Genomic DNA, 22,350 nt, shown 5'->3' on the forward strand with positions numbered 1-22,350 from the left:
GGGAAAAATTCTCCATATATGGCATCACAAGAGGTAGTTTAAGGAAATCATTTGTTTGTTTTTTGTTAATATTTTCGTAACAAGGTCACTTTACGGAATTATATTATATTTTTTTTTACAAAAAACGTATTTTCTTTATAACAAAAAAACATATTTAATGTATTAAACCAAAAACACTGTTGTTGAAAGAAACTCAATCTTCAAACTGTCGAAATGAAAACTAATCGTCGCCTCTACATTTCAAATTGCGATGAAAATCAACAAATGTTAGGGAGAAACAAATTCAAATGTAGGTATTTATCTTTTAGAACTAGTATATTTACATGACCAATTTTTTGTTGCATTGTCTAGAGGGATCTCACATGACAGTATAAAAATGTTAGTGAAAACTAACGAAAAATTCAAAGGTGATGAAGTTGATACATCAAATATGGTGTAAAAGAAGTGTTTGCGATTAATAATGTATAATATGTCATGTGTTATTACATTGAAAGTTTCCCGAAACAAATTATCCGCAGACTTTTATATATATATATATATATATATATATATATATATATATATATATATATATATATAAGTTTCATTGTGGGTCTCATTTGTGTTTTAGTAAAAGCTACTGAGATTTGAACTATTAATTGTAATTACTTTATTATAATTATTTGTTTTTTAACGGGCCTTATTTTTGCTATCGCCTAGGGCCTCAAATTGGCGCTGCTTGAGATTTATAGCGGTTTTTCATGGATGTGGCGGTGGTTCAATGTTTGGTGTTGTGTTTATGAGGAAGAAGAAGAACACCCGGGGGGGGGGGGGGAGGGGAGATGAGCCTATTTATTTTTAATACTTATTAAATATTAAAAAATTATTAAAAAAATAAAAGAAGGCTATAATAGTCTTTTCAATTTGAGGAGAGACTTTTTCCACATACAAACATTGTCAAAAAGACCACCAATTCAAAAAAGTTGTGGTTTACACCTAATACCAGAAAAATGCATACCACATGAATAATTTTTGCACTTTTGTTTTTTCAATATCTCGTGAAAACAATGGATGAGAAGTGAAAAAAGCTACATGCATTCTAACACAATTTCATATACCCCGACAACTTATGAACATTACTCCTCATAAGCCGGACAATTTCATTTTGAACGAAAAATCAAATCTACTTCCAAACTACTACTCCTTAATTCCACCTCTATCCATGATGAGACTGGAACCGTCGACATCAAAGAGGGAGGACAACACCTCGTTGAACTAGAAAAATTGACCACAGCCAACTTTTAATTAATCTATATATAATACAATAATAATAAAAAATAATAATAATGAATAGAAAAATATATGTTAAGTGCAAAAAAAAAAAAAATTCACAAACAAACTAGGTTAAATGGATCATATCCGTAATTTTAGAAAGCTCTAGACCAAATCCATAGAAATAAGCAAACACAGGGACCATTTTTGCAATGTTTTCTATGGTATATAGATTTTCTCCTGATGCGGTCAAACTTCTCTTTTAGTCGCTGCAATAAAGACTAGAGAGGTCCAATGCGCAGTCCTCAAATCCTCAATCACAAAGGCGAGAAGGGAGCGATGATACTGTAATAATATGCCATTAATCGAATCTTGGCCTCATCCTCATTGATATTTGAAATGGAAGACTCTTCGATGGATTCTGATCTTCCAAGGAGGCATCTGTTGGAAGCCGCTTCGAAGAAGTGGCGCAAGGAACGCTTCCGTCGTACCCGAAAATACGAAAGCCGATTTAGCGAAACTGAGGTTCTGATCGTTTTCTAAACACCCACTCACACACTCTCTCTCATATATAGATTCGTCTTTTTATGTTAAGTATATTGCTGCCACTTCTGACGGTCAAATTAATCGGACAAAAGTCGAAATCACAGTACAAAACTCTACCTAAATGGGTCAACACAAATCAAAAGTTTCGGCTTTGGCCGTACGAAAATTTAGTCCCCAAATCTCTATCTATGCTAAATCCTACTAACTAGTAATATTATCAAGAGCAAGTTACAAAAACGTACTATTTGGAACTGGGACAAAAACGTTACAAAAACTTTATTTAAGAATCAAAATTGCAAAAATTTGACCATACCCTGGGACCAATTTACTTTGTTGTTAATAAAAACCCATTCTAGTTGGGTTAGTAGACCTCAATTTTCCGTTCAACCATATAAATCTCATGTGTTCTTTATTTAACTGCCTTGTTGTGTGTATTGATCGTTTGCTGACAGGAGTGGCGTACAACCTTCTCCCTTGTCAAAACGCACCGCCGGCGCTTCCGTCATGAATCTGTCTTCGAAAAGCAAACTAATATCCTCGAAAAGCAATCTAATGTCATCGAAAAGGGATCTACTCTAGCAGACAGATTAATCAATATCAAGGTTCTAATTCTTTCCTAAATACACTCTTTGGCATGCCTATATAAAACTAAGTTATCACTATAAACATAGTCGAACATTAATAAAATCTGGAAGAAATTACTGAAATCGTTCCTGTATTTATTTTGCCAAAATTTCGCGTTCGGTCATTCTTTTTATTTTGCACTCGGGTATGTTTTCATTTTGTTAGGGTGCAAGGCCCTGGGAAATGACCCTTAATATTTTCTTTTTCGGTTTTTTTTTTTCAAGTGGGACCCACTTGCACCCTACTCCGTTTCCCACTCCGATCACTCCCACCACCGGTCACCAGCCACCATAAATCATCTCCAATTGCCACTAGCCTCTCACTTTCTATCTGTCATCTCCGGCTAATCATCGGTATACTGCGGTCGGACAACCGTCATTGGACCTCTGCGGCCATCTCTCTCTCCCTCCTTTTCTCTCTCTCAATTACTTTCTGTCTCTCTCTCTCTCGATCCGACTCTCTACCAGTAATCATCGGATGTAACGGTGGAGGCAGATGAGTGACAGTTAGTTGCTGGTGGTGGTAATGTTGGCGGAGTTATATTTACTGTACAGTTGTGATATAACATTTAGAATAGATTTTTTTACCTGAATGTTTGGATTATTGTTAACTTTGTTAACCTTTTTAATCTGTATTAGTATCTTATATAAAATAAGAAATTCTTTAAACATGTTTCAATGTAATTAACCTTTAACTTTTTTCCAGAAAAATGTTTAATTGACATTATACATTATAACTTCAAAATGATAAAAGTTATATATATATATATATATATATATATATATATATATATATATATATATATTAAAGATGTTCAAAGTTAGGAATAGTAAAGTACTAAAGTAGCATGTTTTTTAACAATTTTGCCCCTTATTCTTTAGCCATTTTGACACTTTTGGTCCTTGCAATCAAAATTTTTACATTTTTTTGGAACCTTTTAATATTCAAAGTTTGGCCACAAAACTTTAAGGAATTGACAACTTTGGTCCCTTTTCTAAAAACTGGCTAATTCCAACCCCTTTAATTCTTTATCAATTTTGACACTTTTGGTCCTTGCAGTCAAAACTTTTACATCATGTTTTTTTTTTCAACTTTGCCCCTCATTCTTTAGCCATTTTGACACTTTTGGTCCTTGCAATCAAAATTATAACATTTTTTTGGAACCTTTTAATATTCAATGTTTGGCCACAAAACTTTAAGGAATTGAAAACTGTGGTCCCTTTTCTAAAAACTTGCTAATTCCAACCCATTTAATTCTTTAGCCATTTTGACACTTTTGGTCCTTACAGTCAAAACTTTTCCATTTTTTCATAAAAAACACAAAATAGTCTGGGGCAAAGCTCGAGTTTTTTCGCTAAAAGAGTCAACATCGAGTTAGGAATAGTGAAACTCACGTTTTTTTGACTGTTTTCATCATTGCACTTTTTGTGTCTGTCATTTTCGTCTTTTTGTATATTTTTTCTATATTGGTCATCATATTTAACTTTTTTTGTTTTTTTTCCTTCCCTCTATCTATCCGTCTCCGACTGTTTATCCGTATGAAAATAATCCAAAGTCAACTAAAAGAATCAACAACGACGCCTATTAATATATAAACAAAACGACACTCAAATCAGATGCACATAGCTCATACGGAGCATGGGCAACATATCTAGTTTATATTATAAATACACATATTTTAATGTTAAAAGTGGTTTGACTTTTGAGTAAGGGTGTCAATTTAACATGACCCTTAATATATTGTGGTTGGTAATCGTTTGTATCTCCACTTAATTGGCTTTTCTATAAGCAACCACCGCATAACAATCTTCGAGTAACCCTCTATCCCTATAAATGTCATCGGATTTTTCTATTGAAATAACTAGAACCTATTTGGCATTCCCAAGTACTTGATCATATACCAAGTTCCACTAAGACCTTTCAGATCACCACCAACCGATGTGAATTTTTAATTTACATCTCATATGATACTTTTAAGAAAATCTCCAACCTTACATTAGAATTTAAATATCACACTAAATTAATGTTAATTTACTCTAACCTAACACTAAACTTAAAATTAAATATAATGTTGGTGAATAATATAACACAAAACATAGTATTATACAAACACACACACACACACACACACATATATATATATATATATATATATATATATATATATATATATATATATATATATGCATGCGTGTGTAACACTCGACGTTTTAACATAAGGTACACCTAAAATTTTCACTTTTACATTTATAAATCGCCTTAGTGTACACTTGTATTAATAATTTAGTACTAGACATGGTTTACGACTACTCAAGCCACCATTAAACTCAACAATGGATTTACGGTTACACTAACTACCATTTTCTCTAATAACAATAGTAATAGACTTACGACTACTAAAGCTACCATTTTCTCTATTAACAACAGTAATGGACTTATAACTACTCAGGCTACCATTAGAACGTCACATGACACTCATTATGTGAATTTCTGTACTCCTCAAGTATTACCATAATATAACTCATATACTCAAAGACCTCAACCCTATAATGTCATTAAGCTCATTTTACTCATTGGGATTCTTTTCTAAACACCCACTCACACACTTTCATATATAGATTCATATTTTTTTATGTTAGATATATAGTTGCGACTTATGATTGAAATTAATCAGACAAAAGTCAAAATCACAGTACAAAACTCTACCTAAATTGGTCAACACAAATCAAAAGTTTCGGCTTTGGCCATACGAAAATATAGTCCCCAAATCTCTATCTATGCTAAATCCTAGTAAGTGATAATATTATCAAGAGCAAGTTATAGTTTTGGTCATGGATATACTTGAATTTTGCAACTTCGGTCCCAATCAATTTTATTGGTAATTTTGGTTGTTATTTGAGGTTTTTGTAACATTTTTTTCTCCATCTTCAAAGTAAAATGACAAAATTAGTCGGTGAGTATAGTTGTTTGCAATTTTGGTTCCCAAAGTATAGTTATACTATTTGGAACGGGTACAAAAACGTTAAAATAACCTTAAATAAGGACCAAAATTACAAAAGAAATTTTTCGGACCAAAATTGCAAAAGAAATATTTTGGACCAAAATTGCAAAAATTTGACTATATTGTAGGACCAATTTACTTTGTTATTAATAAAAACCCATTCTAGTTATGTTAGTAGATCTCATTTTCCTTTCAACCATATAAATCTCATGTGTTCTTTATTTAACTGCCATGTGTATGTTAATCGTTTGCTGACAGGATTGGCGTACATCCGTGTCACTCATCAAAACGCAAGCCCGACGCTTCCGTCATGTATCTGACTTAGAAAAGCGATCTACTCATGTAGACCGATTAAGCAAAACCAAGGTTCTAGTCCTTTCCTAAACACTCTTTGGCATGCCTATATATAGATTCATATTTTTTTTTTATGTTAAATACATAGTGACTGTTAGGCTGGTGGGAATTATTCGGACATATAATTGGTTTAAAAAAGCGACACATTTAGGCGCTTAAAGCGCTAAGCGCCTCGCTGGATAAGATTAGCGCTTCATGAGTATGTAGGCGACACGATTCCATTACTCGCCGATTGTAACGTCCCAAAAATAAGACCAAAAAGTTTCATTTTAAAATTAATAAAATCAGTATTCCAGAAACATCATCATAAGAATCCAGATAAAACAAATGTGTCAAACATCACATCATATCAGAGTAAGTTAAGAAAATGCGGAACGAGGTGGTGCGTGCTCTGCAATCATCCCGAGCTCTTCTTTTTTAAAAACAAAAGTATCTGAAACATAAACTGAAAACCGTAAGCACAAAGTTTAGTGAGCTCCCCAAAATACCACATACCAACATACATTTACCATGGGCTACCCCATGGTCTTTTCCTTGGAATGTCATGGGCTACCCCCATGGTCTGACGTCCAAGTGCCATGGGCTACTCCCATGGTCTGACGTCCAAGTGCCATGAGCTACCCCCATGGTCTGACATCCAAGTGCCACGGGCTACCCTTGGGGTCTTCCATGCAAGTATCACAGAGACAACTAGCATTCCACATAATAAGTAATGGGCCGGGTGCCTTCGACCCAAGTCCAAATGTCCAAAGGCCCAATTTCCAACATAATAACTCAAAGCCCAACTATGGCCCAATTTTCCAAATTGGGCCCCAAAACCTTCTATGGGCCTAGCATCCAAAGAAGCCCAAAAGGTACCATCCAGAAGCCCAAAAAGAAGTCTAATGGCCCAACAAGGCCCAAATTAAGAAAACCCGACAATGGCCTAAACCTCAAAAGCCCAAAATGATCCTCTGGGGAGTATGCCCAACGTACTCAAGACGTACGCCCCGCGTACTCGACCACGATGCGCAATGTACAACTTCCTGATGCACGTTCCTCGCATTACGCTGAGCGTACCTCCTTGTACGCCCAACGCACTAGTCAGGAATCCAAAAACCCACATTTTGCTCTTAATGGGTTAAGACAAGATGTCCAAATTATAGATCTGATCCCTAGCCAAGGTCTTAACCAATAAAGTTTCCAACTTTGCTCACAAACACAACTTAATGAGACTCAACACTTAAAAATGAACTTAATAAGAGCTTTATACATACCAAAGGGCTTCTAGCCCAGCGGTATCAGGTGTTGCCCTTCCTCCTTGAGGCGAGGGTTCAAGTCTCGTCGGAGACATAGGTGAATTTAGGAGTAGTTTAGGATTATATTTTATTTGCCGTTCAAAAAAAAAAAGAGCTTTATACATGCATGGACCAAACTCTTCCATAAAGTTTTCATTTTCATGAACAAGGGACCTTAGTGGAGCTTAGATCTAACATCCACTACTTCTGGAGTAGATTAAAAGCTCACCTTTACATCAAGGGACTCAAAAATGCCAAAGAACTCCATAAAGTAGATCCAACCAAAAAGATCATCAAGGTTAAAGCTTTTTACCTTAGGAAGCTTGCAAATGAAAATATACTCCAAGATTTAGAAGCTCAAGCCACACCTCCAAAATGATTCTCTTTTTTTTCTTCTTCTTCTTCACCAAACAACCATCAAGCACATACCAAGCTCAAAATCACCAAATTGCACTTAGGGTTCGATTCTAGGGTTAAAAATGGGTGGAGGCTGAAGGAATTAAGGGTGCGTTTGGTTATGGAAAACTGTTTTTATTTTCTAAAGAAAATGTTTTCAGAAAATAGAGTTGAGTTTTTATTTTCAAATTTCAATGAAATTTTTAGAAAACACGTTTGGTTGAAACCGGTGGAGTTTTCATTTTCCATATTAGAAATTTAGAGAACTTTGGAAAACATAAAATTCACTTTTAAAATTACATGCAATTTGGAAAACAAAAAATTTTCGTTTTCTTGGAAAATTTTAGAAAACTCAACGAACCAAACGCGTTTTCGAAATTTCCGTTCTTCTTTGAAAAATTTTCTTGGAAAACTAGAAAATTTTCCACAACCAAACGCACCCTAAGGTTTGGTGAAGAGAAAATGAGCTTAAATAGGGTCCAAAGCCCTAAAATAGGGTTTGCATGAATCTGGAGTACGCCCCGCGTACTCCTCTGAAGATCGCGATCCTTCTCCTTTGTACGCCCAACGTACACCGTAGTACGCCAGACGTACTTACCTTCGCATCAGTACGCCCCGCGTACTAGGGTTTTGCCTTAAACCTTGCAACCTTCCGAAGGCCATAACTCCTTCGTTATAAGCCCGATTCCGACGATCCTTGTATCCACGAAGAGGTAACGAGATGCTCTAGACTTCTATCAGCTCATACTTCCTTTAAGAGTTCCCGAACAAAAATTCAATTTCCATAAATGCCCGAGCTGAAACTTTACCAAAATACCCCCTGGTTCCAAAACACAAACCGCACACCCGGATCATCTAAATTACGTCACCTACACCCTATTGGGAGACGATTCGGGACAGAGCGTTACACCGATAAAGCAGCGCTTTCATGATGCTTTGGCTGAGGCGAGAAGCGGTGCTTAAGCGCACTTAGTGAAAATCTTGGGCTTTTAATTAAGTTGGGCCAGGGTTTGTATACTTAATCAATCACGTTTAGAGTCAATTAAGCACACGTAGGGTTAATTTAATTAAGCACGCTTACAGTCTTCAAGTATTCAAGTGGTCTTCACCTATTCTACTCCCGGTTGCATGTCAAGATCGAAACATCATAAAGACAGAAACATGAAAGTATTAAAGCAAGGTATGTGAATTGAAATTCTTAATTGTGACTAAATATCTTGATCTGCTTGCCGATTTTCATATTGACGGGGCTTTATTTCAAGCAACATGATATACACGATCATGCTATGTTCTTGGATTTGATTACATATTTTCCTCTTTAATTTTTGCTGTAATGTTTTTCTAAGTTAATTACTTGGTTTTAAAAAGCGTAAAGCGCCTCAAAGCGCTAAGGTTTCTTTTAGCTGAAGCGCTAAGCGCCAAGCAAAAGCGCTCACTTAGAGCACACGAAGTGCCCAAATTTAAGAAAAAAATTATAAAATTATCCAACTTCAGTTTATAGTGATATAATACCACATAAATACTTAAACATCCTCTAAAGTGTGGAACTAAGATAAAAACAAAAATATCTTCCTAATTCCACATCACTAAACCACAAAACAATATCAAAAGTGTGAAAAGTGGTTTATCAGGAAAGCACAAAACAATAAACAATATAAAAAATATGGAGTTATAAAATCTGCAAACTACTTTCTTTTGGTCAAGTTAATCAATTACTAAGCATATATGGCATAGTATACTAGTATTTCGTAAGGCGATCCATTACCACTAAAATAACATTGTACCCGTGTGAGTTAGGGAGTCCTTCTATGAAATCCATAAATATCTCATCCCAAACTTGAGCTGGTATTGGTAGGGGTTGTAGTAGACCTGCTGGGTGGGTAGATATCGCTTTCTGAGTTTGACAAACACCACATGCCTAACATATTCTGAACATATTTTCTCATGCCCACCCAAAACCATTCAGCTGTTATCCTTTGGTAAGTTCTAAGTTCACCCGCGTACCCGCCTATCATTGAATCATGGAACCCTTTCAATAACTTGGGAATTAATTCAGATTTTTGTGGAATGACCATCCAACCCTTGTACATCAGTCTTTCCCTATCAATCGTGTACCCCACGTGGTGTTTTCCTCTTCCTCTTAAATCTTTCATTGCTTGCTGAATGAAGGAATCCGCAACAATTTCTTTATCCAAGCCTTCTAACGGAACTGACTAGGAGGAATTAAGAGTGCCCAATTCTGTCGTTTGAGTGAATTCACGAGAGAGAGAGCATCCGCCACTTTGTTGGCAGCTCCTGGTTTGGTTTGTACTGTATTTCGAAGTCAAACCCCAACAACTTATACATCTATTTTTTGGTATTCGGCCCCTACTTCGCGTTGCTCCATCAAGTATTTTAGGCTGTGCTAATCCGTTCTAATTAAGAAGTGTCTTCCCATAAGGTAATGCCTCCATTTCTTTACCGCCGACACAATAACCATGAACTCTTTTTCATACACAGATTTCAATCGATTTTTTACTCCCAACACTCGGCTATAATATGCGATCAAATGGTTGTCTTGTAACAAAACAGCCCCAAGACCTGCCTCGGATGCGTTGAAACGCGTCAGTTTCAACATGCGTCAGTTTCAACCACAAACAACTTGGAGAAGTCAGGCATAACTAAGATGGGTGCATGAATTGGGGCGTTCTTAAGTGTGTTAAACGCATCAGTCGCGCTTGATTTGACCATCCAAAATAGTCTTTTCGCAACTAATCTCTCAAAGGAGCTGCAATGCTAGCATAACCTGTTATGAATTTTCTCTAATATCCCGCGAGCCCCAAGAACCTCTTAATTCACGTAAGATTTTAGGAGTAAGCCATATTTCCACAGCCTTCACCTTTTCTTGATCAACAACCACACCTTTTTTTGATATCATGTGTCCCAAATATGCGATCCATGATTTTCCCCATTCACATTTATTTGGATTTGCATGCAGCTCATGTTGATGCAATGTTGTTGATGTAATGTTTCCAGAATCACTTTGAGATGCCCAAGATGTTGCTTTTCATCACAACTATATATTAGGATGTCGTTGAAGAACACCAACTAATTTACGAAGGTGGGGACGAAAAACCTTGTTCATAACTAATTGAAAGGTGGCAGGGGCATTGGTGAGGCCGAAGGGCATGACCCTGAACTCATAATGCCCTTCATGTGTTCTAAAAACAGTTTTTGGAACATCCTCCAACTTCATTTTGATTTGGTGGTATTTGGACTTTAAATCCAGCTTGGAGAAGATTCTTGACCCATGTAATTCATCTATCAACGGTATTGGGAACTTGTCTTTTATCGTGGTCTTGTTGAGAGTTCCGTAATCTACATAGAACTGCCAAGAATTGTCTTTCTTTTTTACCCGTAATACGTGACTTGCAAATGGGCTTCAGGATGGCTGAATAATCCCAGAGGTTAGCATGTCATGTAACAGTTTTTCAATTTCCTCTTTCTAAGCTGTAAGGTCGAACTGAATGGGATCTGTGCCCTCTTTGAGTTTAATGGCATGTTGGTGGTAGACCTCCTTTCCATGAGAAAACAGTGGCATACTTTTGGAGTAAGGCTGCCATGAAGCTGGGATATTCTTTTGTCTTGGTTGTAGGTTGCTGACCTTCCAATTGATCAAAATGCACCAAATATCCCCCTCCTACTGAACCCAAGGTTCTAATCATGGTTTTTAGCGAGATTTTGGCCTGTCTAAGGAGGGATCTCCTATACAGTAACTCGATGTCCTTTTGTTTGTAACTTCATCACTTATGTCTTCCAGTTTGTAGTAACAGGACCTAACTTTTCCCGCCATTGAATCCCCATAATCACATCTGAATTTCCCAGGATAAGTGGTAAAAAGTCTTCTTGGATGTCCAACCCTTGTATGTGAAGCAAAAGTCCTTGGCATTTTCCCTTTCCATCCATTGATTTTCCTGTTCCCAGGGAGACCCTAAAGCCTGGTGTGGGTTGTTGAATGAGTGAATGAATCTGGTGAGTTGTTGAATGATTTTCCTGTTCCCAGGGAGACCCTAAAGGGGTAAAAAGTCTTCTTGGATGTCCAGCCTGATTAAGTGAGTGAATCTGGTGAGTTTTGGGGAGTCTCCTCGGTGTTTCCCGTTTGTATCTGTTCTTTGATCTCGTCTTCATCAATGAGTACACACTCAATTCCTTCTACTTACAACTATGCCCCGCACTCCATTTGTCATCACGACGATAACATAACCCCTTTTCCGTTTTGGTTTGCAGTTCCTTGTCAGTCAATCTTCTCACTTCACCTGATGACCGCCGTTTTTTATTGTGGCCTGTGTAAGAGCTCCGATTTGGGGCAGATGAGTTTTTCCGGGAAAATATGGTCGTTTTAATGGGGGTGATCGAGGGCGCTCCGGATAGGGTTCAGGTGGATGTGAGTCGCGTTTGATTTTCTGTTGATGGCGGTGTCCTCCAGTGTTGAGAACACAGTTTCTCTTTAGCCTTGATAGCTAAAAACATCGCCTAGTCCACAGATTTGGGCTCAAGCATTTGGACTTTCGATCGTATGTCATCTTGGAGCACATTTACAAACTGACCCATAGTTATGTCATCGGGTAGGTTGCTTAAAGGGGCTAACAATTCAATAAAGGATCGTTGATACTCAAGTACCGACTCAACTTAGTAAGGGATAACCATTGTTCGTAGATCGTACATGTGTTCACCGGATGAAACTGTCGGAGCAAAAGCGATTTCATCTCGCTCCACCGAGTGACTGGTCGTCGTTTGTGTTTCTACTGGAACCAAAGGAGCGCATCTCCTTCCAAGGTCACCACCGCCGCCTCCACCTTGTCGAACTTGTAGAAATTGAAGAAACGTTCCGCTCTGAGTATCAACCCATTGGGGTTTTCCCCGTCAAATAACGACATGTCTAGCTTTCGGAATCGCTGTCCGGTTAATGTAACCATTTTTCTGCCTTCAGATTTCAAACGATCAACACCCGACAGCAGCAAACCTCCTTTCAATTGCTGCCTATCAGACATTCTTTCTGATTTTGCCCCTCCAAAACCAGTTGCCAACCCGCTGCTTCTGCTGTTCTCGCAGCCCTGCAGTCACAGGCTCCTCCCTCCTTCGAAAGTCAGACTCTCAAACCGGCCGCCCTAGGTCTTCAGGAGCCTTAGGCTCTGATACCAAATGTAGGTTTAAAACTGCAGGTCCTCCTTCAAACACAAGCAAAACAAGAACAGGGAAGAAAGAAACAAAACACGTAAAAGAGGAATTTGAGAATTTCCTTTGGCTGCAAGTTTTCGTTTATTCCAAGCTAAATTCTGAATTAAAATTTACCAAAACATAATCCCTATTTATACTAATCAATCAGTAATCATAGCTGAATCCTAAACAAACACAAAAACTTATTAAAAAGAATGTTTCCTAAAATACCCGTGGTACTAAATTCGTCCCAGAATTCTGAATTAATCGAACATCTTTCTGGGAGTGACCACTTCAAATAGTTCTTCCTGTTCAATCTGTATGCCTACTGAATCTGTTGTAAATGGTGTAGTGGACTTGAGATTCTGACATAATAAACTTTTCTAATACAAAGGTGCAAGTTTCTCATAAATACTATGAAATCCAATACACAGAAGTGCAGAAATCGACAAAGATTGATTGTATAGGAGCAGAGAGCGATGACAATAAAGAAGAAGCAAAAAGAAAACCTGAAGTGCTGAAATTGCCTAAATTGTCAACAAATTCACCTGGGGGAATTAAGGCTGATCGGGGCCAATTTCTCATACCACATTGAGACAAAATAGGATAGTATTTTCTTATATCCCAAAATAAACAACTCAAATACATATTTATATACAACGACTCTTGAACTTTTTCCTATTCTTTTTCTATCTGGATCAAACTCTCAGCAAAATATATTGCATGCAGCTTTCTTGAATGTCTACCATGCTATATATCTTAAGGAGATAGTTGTTAGGATGTTAGAGGCTCTGTATATCTTCTCATGTATCGTCATTTTTTCACATGAGTTTGCACACTGCAGTAGACCAGCGAACTATGATCAGCTCTTCTAACCATATATATATGTTAAGGAGATAGTTTGTCCAAGATCTGTCACTAAATCATTTTGTTTTCACCTTGGCAGGAAAACCTGAAAGTAACCTTTTTAACCATTAGGGCAGCAATGCGCTATATGGATGGTACGATTCTTAAGCAACTATGCATATTTATTCTGTTGACTGTAGCATAAACTGAAGTGCACTTGACCTTGTAATTCTTTGTAGATTGATCTTAACCTTTTTATTTTATTTTTAAACTTTATGTGATCATCTATATAGCTTTTAAGCTCTTACTCTTGTTTTTTTTTCTCCATGTATAGCACAACAATTATCCTTGAATCCTAAGTCAACTGCGAATCCGTTTGATTTCATAAAAAATCCAGATAAACTTGCATCCATGGTTCATGATTCATCTATACCTCAGCAATCATCCTTGAATCCTATGTCAACTGCCAATCCCTCTGATTTCATGTTAAATCCAGATAAACTTGCATCCATAGTTCATAATTATGACATAAAGACCTTGCAAACCCTTGGAGGAGTTGATGCAATTGCAGAAATTGTAGATGTCTGGATGCATGAAGGAGTCGAATCAAGTGATTTATCTAGCAGACAAGATATATATGGCATCAACAAGTACAGCGAGAAGCCTTCCAAGAGTTTCTTAATGTTTGTATGGGAGGCCATTCATGATCCAACTCTTATTATCCTTATAGTATGTTCCGTTGTCTTAATAGGTATGGGACTTGCAACCAAAGGCTGGCTAGATGGGCTGGGAATTCTCCTGAGTATTTTATTAGTCGTCACCATTACGGCTGTGAGTGACTACTACATTCAATCCTTGCAATTTAAGGATGATAACAAGAAGAAGAAAAAGATTTCTTTTCAGGTCACTAGAGACGGATGTACACAAAAAGTAACCGATTATGAGTTGGTGGTTGGAGATGTTGTCCATTTATTCATTGGTGACCAAGTTCCAGCCGACGGGATATTCATATCAGGATTCAACTTTTTGATCGATGAGTCCAGCTTGACAGGTGAGAGTGATCCTGTCCACATCAGCGAGAAGAAGCCTTTTCTATTTGCAGGAACTATAGTGCAGGATGGCTCGGCTACAATGCTTGTCACAGCCGTGGGTGTGAAAACCGAATGGGGAAAATTGATGGAAACATTAAATAAAGGAGAAGACAAGATTACTCGTGTGTTGCAAGTCAAGGTGAAAGATGTTGCCACAATCATTGAAAAAATTGGATGGGTGTTTTCCGTGTTGACTTTTTTTGTGTTGACTGTGAGATTTCTTGTCGAAAAAGCAATGCAAAATGAGTTCTCAAGTTGGTCGTGTGATGATGCTATGTCTATGTTAGGTCACTTCACCACTGCAGTTACTATTATTGTTGCTACTGTGACGAAAGGAATACCTCTGGCGCTTACACTGAGCCTTGCCTTTGCAATGAACAAGTTAAGGAACGACAATGCACGTGTAACAAATCCATCTGCTTGTGAGGCTATGTGTTTTTGTACTTGCATATGCACGGATAAGACCAGGACTTTAACAACAAATCGTATGTTTGTTGATAAAATATTCTTATCTGGTGAAACAAAAGAAGCTAGAGACAATGGAGGTCGAGTTTTATCTTTGGGATTGTCAGACAGTGTGTCGGCCGTGCTCCTGCAAGGTATATTTAAATGTACGGGTTCCGAGGTGTTTGATGACGAAAACGGTAAAACTTCTATTTTGGGTACCCCGACAGAAACCGCAATATTACAATACGGGTTAGATCTCGGTGGTGATTTCAATGCCATTGATAGTGATATTAGGATGCTGAAAATAAATTCTTTCAATTCCACCCAGAAGAAAATGTCGGTGATTGTTTCTCTTCCTAGTGTTCGGACACGTGCGTTTTGCAAAGGTGCACCGGAAGTAGTGTTAGGATTATGCGACAAGATGATCGATGTTGGTGGAGAGATTGTTCCCATGTCTGAAGAGAATATAAACTTTATCACGGATGTTGTTGATGAATTCGTAGCCGATGGTTTGAGAACTCTTTGTTTGGCTTATTTGGATGTGGAAGGCAGCTTTGGTTGTAATGATGACATACCTGAGGGTGGCTATACATTAATTGCGGTATTTGGAATCAAAGATCCACTTAGACCGGGTGTTAAAGAGGCGGTTGAAACCTGTTTAGCTGCTGGAATTTCCGTCCACATGGTTACTGGTGATGATATCAGGAGAGCTGAAGTCATCGCAAAGCAATGTGGGATACTCACTGATGAGGGCTTAGCCATAGAAGGTTCAGATTTTCGAATCATTCCTAGATTAATTCAGGTAATGGGTAGCTCATCACCAACAGACAAACATGAATTCGTGAAGCATTTGAAAGACATGTCCGAAGTTGTTGCAGTTGCAGGCGAAGGCACGATTCGTGCTCCTGCTTTGCAAGAGTCGGACATCGGATTTGCCATGGGGATAGCAGGAACAAAGGTTTATTATATATACTCTTACTAGCTAACATCTCAAAACCATTCCTATTTATCGCAAATCTCAAAACCATTCATACCTACAGGTCACGAAAGGACAAGCTGATGTCATTCTGATGGATGATGATTTCACAACAATTGTGAAAGTAGCCAAATGGGGACGTGCTGTATATGTTAATGTTCAAAAGTTTGTACAGTTCCAGTTAACAGTGAATATCGTTGCTCTCATGATCAACTTAGTTTCCGCATGCATCACAGGTGAGTTGGTCTTTTTGGGAAACTAATCCGTAGGTTGTTCTTGTTCACTTATACTCTTAATTAAAAACCTCAGGGTCAGCACCACTTACAGCTGTCCAATTGCTTTGGGTCAACCTGATCATGTGCACTTTGAGTGCACTAGCATTGGCCACCGGGCCACCAAATGATGGTTTAATGAAACGGCCTCCTGTTAAAGGTACTGAAAGTTTCATCACCAAGACGATGTGGCGGAATATCATTAGTCAAAGTATTTACCAAATGGCTGTCCTGTTTGTTCTCAATTTTTCCGGGAAGCCAATCTTGAATCTCCATGGGCCGAATGCGACTGTGATCCTTAATACTTTCATTTTCAACACGTTTGTCTTCTGTCAGGTTACCCAACTTTAAAGATATCTATGTTTCTATGAGCTGTATGACATATATATATATATATATATATATATATATATATATATATATATATATATATATATCAAGGTTGTAAAAATCGTTTGACGGTAGCTCGACGGTCGACTGGTGTTAAGGGATTAATCGGTCTTGGCGGGGATTAATCGAGGATTAATCGGGGACCATAGATTATTAATAAAATATTAAAATTAATTAAATATTAATATATCTTAAGAAAAAACAAGTACATCAAAATTAGAAAATAAGAAAAATTGTAATTTGGAAATTTGGAAATACGAAAATATGAACATTTTGGTATAATATTTGAAATTTTGGAGTAAAAAAAGAAAATTGGTTTTTTGAATTTTTAAAATTTTTTTGACCTTTTTTTGACTTTTTTTTTTGACTTTTGTTGACCGATTAATCCCGCCAAGGCTGATTAATCCTGCCAAACCCGATTAATCCTAAATTTCCGATTAATGCCCTAATCCTCGACGGTTGGAGAACGCCAAGCGATTAATCCACGATTAATCGCCGATTAATCCCGATTTCTGCAACCGTGATATATATATATATATATATATATATATATATATATATATATATATATATATATATATATATATATATATATATATATATAATGAATGGTATCGGTTCCTTAATATATCTGCAGGTCTTCAATGATATAAACAGCCGTGAAATTGATGATATAAATGTTTTCCGAGGCATGTTCAGCAGTTGGATATTCATGTGTGTGATGATATCGATAGTTGTATGTCAAGTAACCATAGTTGAGTTTCTTGGGACTTTTGCAAGCACCGTGCCACTAGACTGGCAACTGTGGGTACTTAGCATTGTGGTCGGCTTGGTGAGCATGCCGATTTCAGTTGTTTTGAAGTGCATTTCTGCTGCCAAAGAACCATATCATGATGGCTATGAGATCCTCCCTGCTGGCCTAGAAAGTGTTTAAAGGAAACCTCAAGAGTAAATGCTATCTAGTCTTCCTTTCTTTCTTTTTCTTAAAAACTATTACGAATATCTCCAAGAACACAAAATAAAGCTTATACATGTATAGTCATTAGCTGTCATCTCACTGTATATATGCTGTCATATTAGTATTAATACTTTCCTGTAATAGCTCCTCAATTAGCTCCATTGCATGCATGTATTATTGGCTATAAAAGCCACTATAAACATTAATAATAAGTGTGCATCTTCAGTATCATCAATACATTTATATGGTATCAGAGCCAACCAAAGCACCCCTGAGCAACTCTCGTTCCTTCTTCTAAACCCTAAATCACTCATAAATCAATAATGGCTACAACCATTCAATTGACTGCAGCCACCCACTTTCCTATCAAACTCACATCTGTTAATTTTCCTGTTTGGCGCAAACAAGTGGAATCTACCCTCATCGGATTACAACTCGAAGCATTCATAGATGGCAGTCAAGAACCGCCAAAGAAACAAATTGAAGACAAAGATGGAAAGAAGACAAATCCAGAATACTTACCTTGGTTTCGACAAGACCAAATTTTGATCAGTGCACTCCTTGGAAGTTGCTTTCAATTAATTCAACCGCTCATCTCTTCTGCCAGCACTGCTCGAGAAGCATGGGTAAGACTAAATTCAAGCTATGCTAGCGCCTCAAGGTCACGTATTATTCCTTAAAATCTAAATTGGTGAAGAACCCCAAAGGAAATCGATCAATCACTGATTTTCTTCAAGATATGCAGTCAATTGCTGATGACCTAGCCTTAGCCCAAAACCCAATTTATGAGGAAGATCTCATGGGGCATATTCTGTCCCAATTAGGCGATGAATATGCCAATATTGTCGCAGACATCAAAGTAAGAGAAACCGCTCTCTCCTATTCTGAATTGTTTGAGAAGTTAATCGATTTTGAAAAAGGACTCAAAGAAACTTCACAAAATCCGATACCCTCCCTGATCACCGCCAACTATACTTCTCGACAACCAGGTCGCCAATCCTCATTGAGCCTCCCTCGTCGTAACCAAAAATTTAACTCCAATACCCAACAACGAGGCCCAAATCGTCCTCCATGGGCTAACTCTCAATCCAACAACAATCGCCAACCACCAAATCACAGCTCCACTTACTGCCATTATTGCAATATTTCGGGTCATCCAACAAAAGAATGCCACAAGCTATCCAGGTTCCTTCATGAAAACATCTCCATCATTGCCAACTCAACCCCATTCCCTGTTGCAAACGTGACCACCGCTGGCCCCACCCCATTGCAACCATGTCACTTTTGGCCCCTCCAATCTCCACTCTGTCTTAGAATACGGGGGACCTGATGGAATTCAACTAGGAAACGGTACAACACTACCAATTTCACACATTGGCTCAACACACATAAATACACCATTTACACCTCTATCTTTATCTGGTATTTTGTGTGTTCCAAACTTAAAAAGAAACCTTATTTCTGTTGCTAAACTATGTAAAACTAACATGGTTTATGTTGAATTTTTTTCCTCTCATTTTATTGTGAAGGATCTTCGCACTGGGGCGTGTCTATTACGGGGGGAGAACATTGATGATGTCTATCACACCACCATCTCATCCTTACGTCAACTAAACTTCATCACTACCAAAAAGTCTCTCGATTGGCACCACAAATTAGGCCATCCATCCATCAAAGTCTTCAAAACAATTGCTGCCGGTCTAGGTCTTAATTCTAAATTAATGTTGAACTCCATTGTTCTTTCTGTGCGGTTAATAAAAGTCACAAATTGCCCTTTGGGCCAAATTCTTTTGTTGCCACCAAACCTTTACAACTAATTTACTCAGATGTATGGGGTCCAGTTAAACAATCCATTGATCACTTCACTTATTATGTTATATTTGTTGACTTCTATTCCAAATATGTTTGTCTTTACCTAATGCAACACAAGTCTGATGTTGCTAAATTATTCCCTAAATTCAAAATCTTTGTTGAAAAATTCTTTAATCAGCACATTGTATACATTTTCACAGACAACGGGGGCGAGTACATCAGCTTACTCCCTTTCTTACGATCTCATGGAATATCCCACTACACAACCCCACCACATACGCTGAACAGAACGGGATAGCCGAAAGGTGTCATCGACACATAGTTGAAACGAGTCTGTCCTTGCTCCACTATGCCAAACTTCCACTGGAATACTGGTCCCATGCTTTTCAAACCGCAATCTACCTTATAAATCGTCTACCTACACCTACCCTTGCAAACAAAAGTTCCTATTAGCTTCTCTTTAATCAAACTCCATCCTACTCCAATCTAAATCCATTTGGCTGCCTTTGTTACCCATGGCTCAAACCATATACCACCTCCAAACTTCAACCTCGTTCCTCACCATGTCTATTTATTGGCTACTCCACCTCTAAATATGCATACAAATGTCTCGACCTTACCACCAACCGTCTCTATCCCTCTCGTCACGTGCAATTCATCGAAGACAGCTTCCCATTTCATGAGCATTCACACTCCTACTCTTTACCCACAGCTCATGAATTTCAACCCATTTCAACAATTACTTCCCCAATCTCAACCACCACATCCTCTACACCAATGGCTATCCTATCCCACCTCACCCATAAACATCCTCCATCCCAGATCCACCAATCTCTCCTATAAATCACCTCAATCACCACCTACCACCACCACACCTACTGACCAACACTCTACCCCTTCCCTAAATCACATCTATCCTAATCCACCTCCGCCCATACTTACCTACTCTCGCCGGCCACGCCACCCATCCTCTCCTTCCCCATCCACTCCCTCTCCTACGACAACATCTGAATCACTTCCACTCACACCAAATATATCCCCAGTTCCACCACCTCCCTTCTTCCTACAAAAAGAGGTCACAAACCCAACAAAAAATACTTCAACTTCAACTTTGTCAACACTACCACTCTTCACCCTATTCCTCCAACTATTGAACCCACCACTCCCAACCAAGCCATGAAAGACCCTACGTGACGTGCCGCCATGGATCACGATTTCAATGCACTCATGCAAAACAGAACTTAGGAGCTTGTCCCTCCCAACACTCAATAACCAATCGGTTGTAAATGGGTCTTCCATGTCAAACGAAACCCAGATGGTTCCATTCAAAAATACAAAGCCCATCTCGTTGCAAAGGGATTTCTTTAACAATTTGGAAAAGACTAATTTGAAACCTTCAGTCCTATTACTAAACCTGTCACCATTCGTACCATCCTCTCAATTGCTCTCTCCCAGAACTGGCAACTACGACAATTGGACGTCAATAATGCTTTCCTACATGACACTCTCCATGAACAAGTCTTCATGACTCAACCGCCTGGTTTTGTGCACCCTCAATTTCCAAATCACATTTGTAAGCTACAGAAATCTCTCTACGGGCTTAAACAAGAACCAAGAACATGGTACATGGAACTTACCCAATTTCTACTTAATTATGTTTTTCGTAAATCAATGGAGGATGCTTCCTTTTTCATCTACAATCATAATGGAATAACTTGTTATTTCATGGTCTATGTGGACGACATTGTCCTAACTGGAAACAATCCCTCTTTTCTCACTCACTTCACTAAAACTCTTGCCACTCGGTTCTCCATCAAAGAACTTGGACCTCTTCACCATTCCTAGGGATAGAGGTCATTCCAACTCCCAATGGCCTCTTCCTCTCCCAACATCGGCATATCTAAGACCTCCTAACTCAATTTTGCATGGATGATGCAAAAGATGTTGCTACCCCCTTAAATTCGTCAATTGTTCTTACACCCGTAGATGGCTCCCCAACCGTTGATCCAACACCTTACCGGAAACTTGTGGGCTCCTTACAATACCTCGCGTTTACTAGACCTTATGTGTCCTTTGCAGTTAATCTTCTCTCTCAATTTATGCATTCACCCACACAGACCCATTGACAAGCGTTAAAAAGAGTCCTTCGCTACCTTAAAGGCACCATTCATCATGGCCTATTTCTAAACAAAGGGTCTAATCTAGATCTTAAAGCCTTCTCAGATTCTGATTGGGGCGGTGTAACCAATGGTGGCCGATCTACGACAACATACATTATATACCTTGGATCCAACATCATCTCTTGGCGTTCAGCACGTCAAAAATCGGTCTCTCGTTCGTCAACCGAGGATGAATACAAGGCATTAGCTAATGTTGTTGCTGAAGTCACATGGGTTCAACATCTATTACTCGATCTTGGTCTAAAATCCACTACACCACCTACCTTGCTTTGTGACAACACTGGCGCCACGTATGTATGCGCTAATCCAGTATATCACTCCCGGATGAAGCATGTTGCCTTAGACTAGCATTCTGTGCGTGAACGAGTGCAAGACAGCTCGTTACGTGTTCTACATATCAACACCTCCGATCAACTTTTTGATGCTCTCACCAAGCCTTTGGGGCGCACGGTGTTTCTATCTCTTCGTTCCAAGAAGTCTCCGATGGATCCTCCATCTTGCGGGGGCGTATTACGAATATCTCCAAGAACACAAAATAAAGCTTATACATGTATAGTCTATAGCTTTCATCTCACTGTATATATGCTGCCATATTAGTATTAATACTTTCCTGTAATAGCTCCTCACTTAGCTCCATTCCATGTATGTATTATTGGCTATAAAAGCCACTGTAAAGATTAATAATAAGTGTGCATCTTCAGTATCATCAATACATTTATAAAAACCATACCTG

General features: G+C 38.2%; 1 protein-coding gene across 2 annotated transcripts; it reads left to right on the forward strand.

The window, feature by feature from the left end:
- Nucleotides 1-1,526: 1,526 nt before the first annotated feature.
- On the forward strand, nt 1,527-17,856 carry LOC145134481 (calcium-transporting ATPase 4, plasma membrane-type-like). 2 transcript variants are annotated; one of them, XM_079069320.1, is made up of 8 exons: nt 1,527-1,776; nt 2,250-2,399; nt 5,681-5,788; nt 13,592-13,646; nt 13,826-15,987; nt 16,070-16,241; nt 16,315-16,613; nt 17,305-17,856. In XM_079069320.1, exons 1-8 carry the CDS (start codon nt 1,651-1,653, stop codon nt 17,599-17,601), a joined length of 3,369 nt encoding a protein of 1,122 aa, XP_078925446.1. In that variant the 5' UTR covers nt 1,527-1,650; the 3' UTR covers nt 17,602-17,856. The 2 variants fall into 2 exon arrangements, with proteins under 2 accessions (XP_078925446.1, XP_078925447.1); XM_079069321.1 differs by having other exon boundaries at nt 14,243-15,987.
- Nucleotides 17,857-22,350: the final 4,494 nt, after the last annotated feature.

The sequence above is a fragment of the Lactuca virosa genome, chromosome 8 (genome assembly GCF_052849685.1).
Source record: "Lactuca virosa cultivar CGN04683 chromosome 8, Lactuca_virosa_CGN04683_v6, whole genome shotgun sequence".
NCBI lineage: Eukaryota > Viridiplantae > Streptophyta > Magnoliopsida > Asterales > Asteraceae > Lactuca > Lactuca virosa.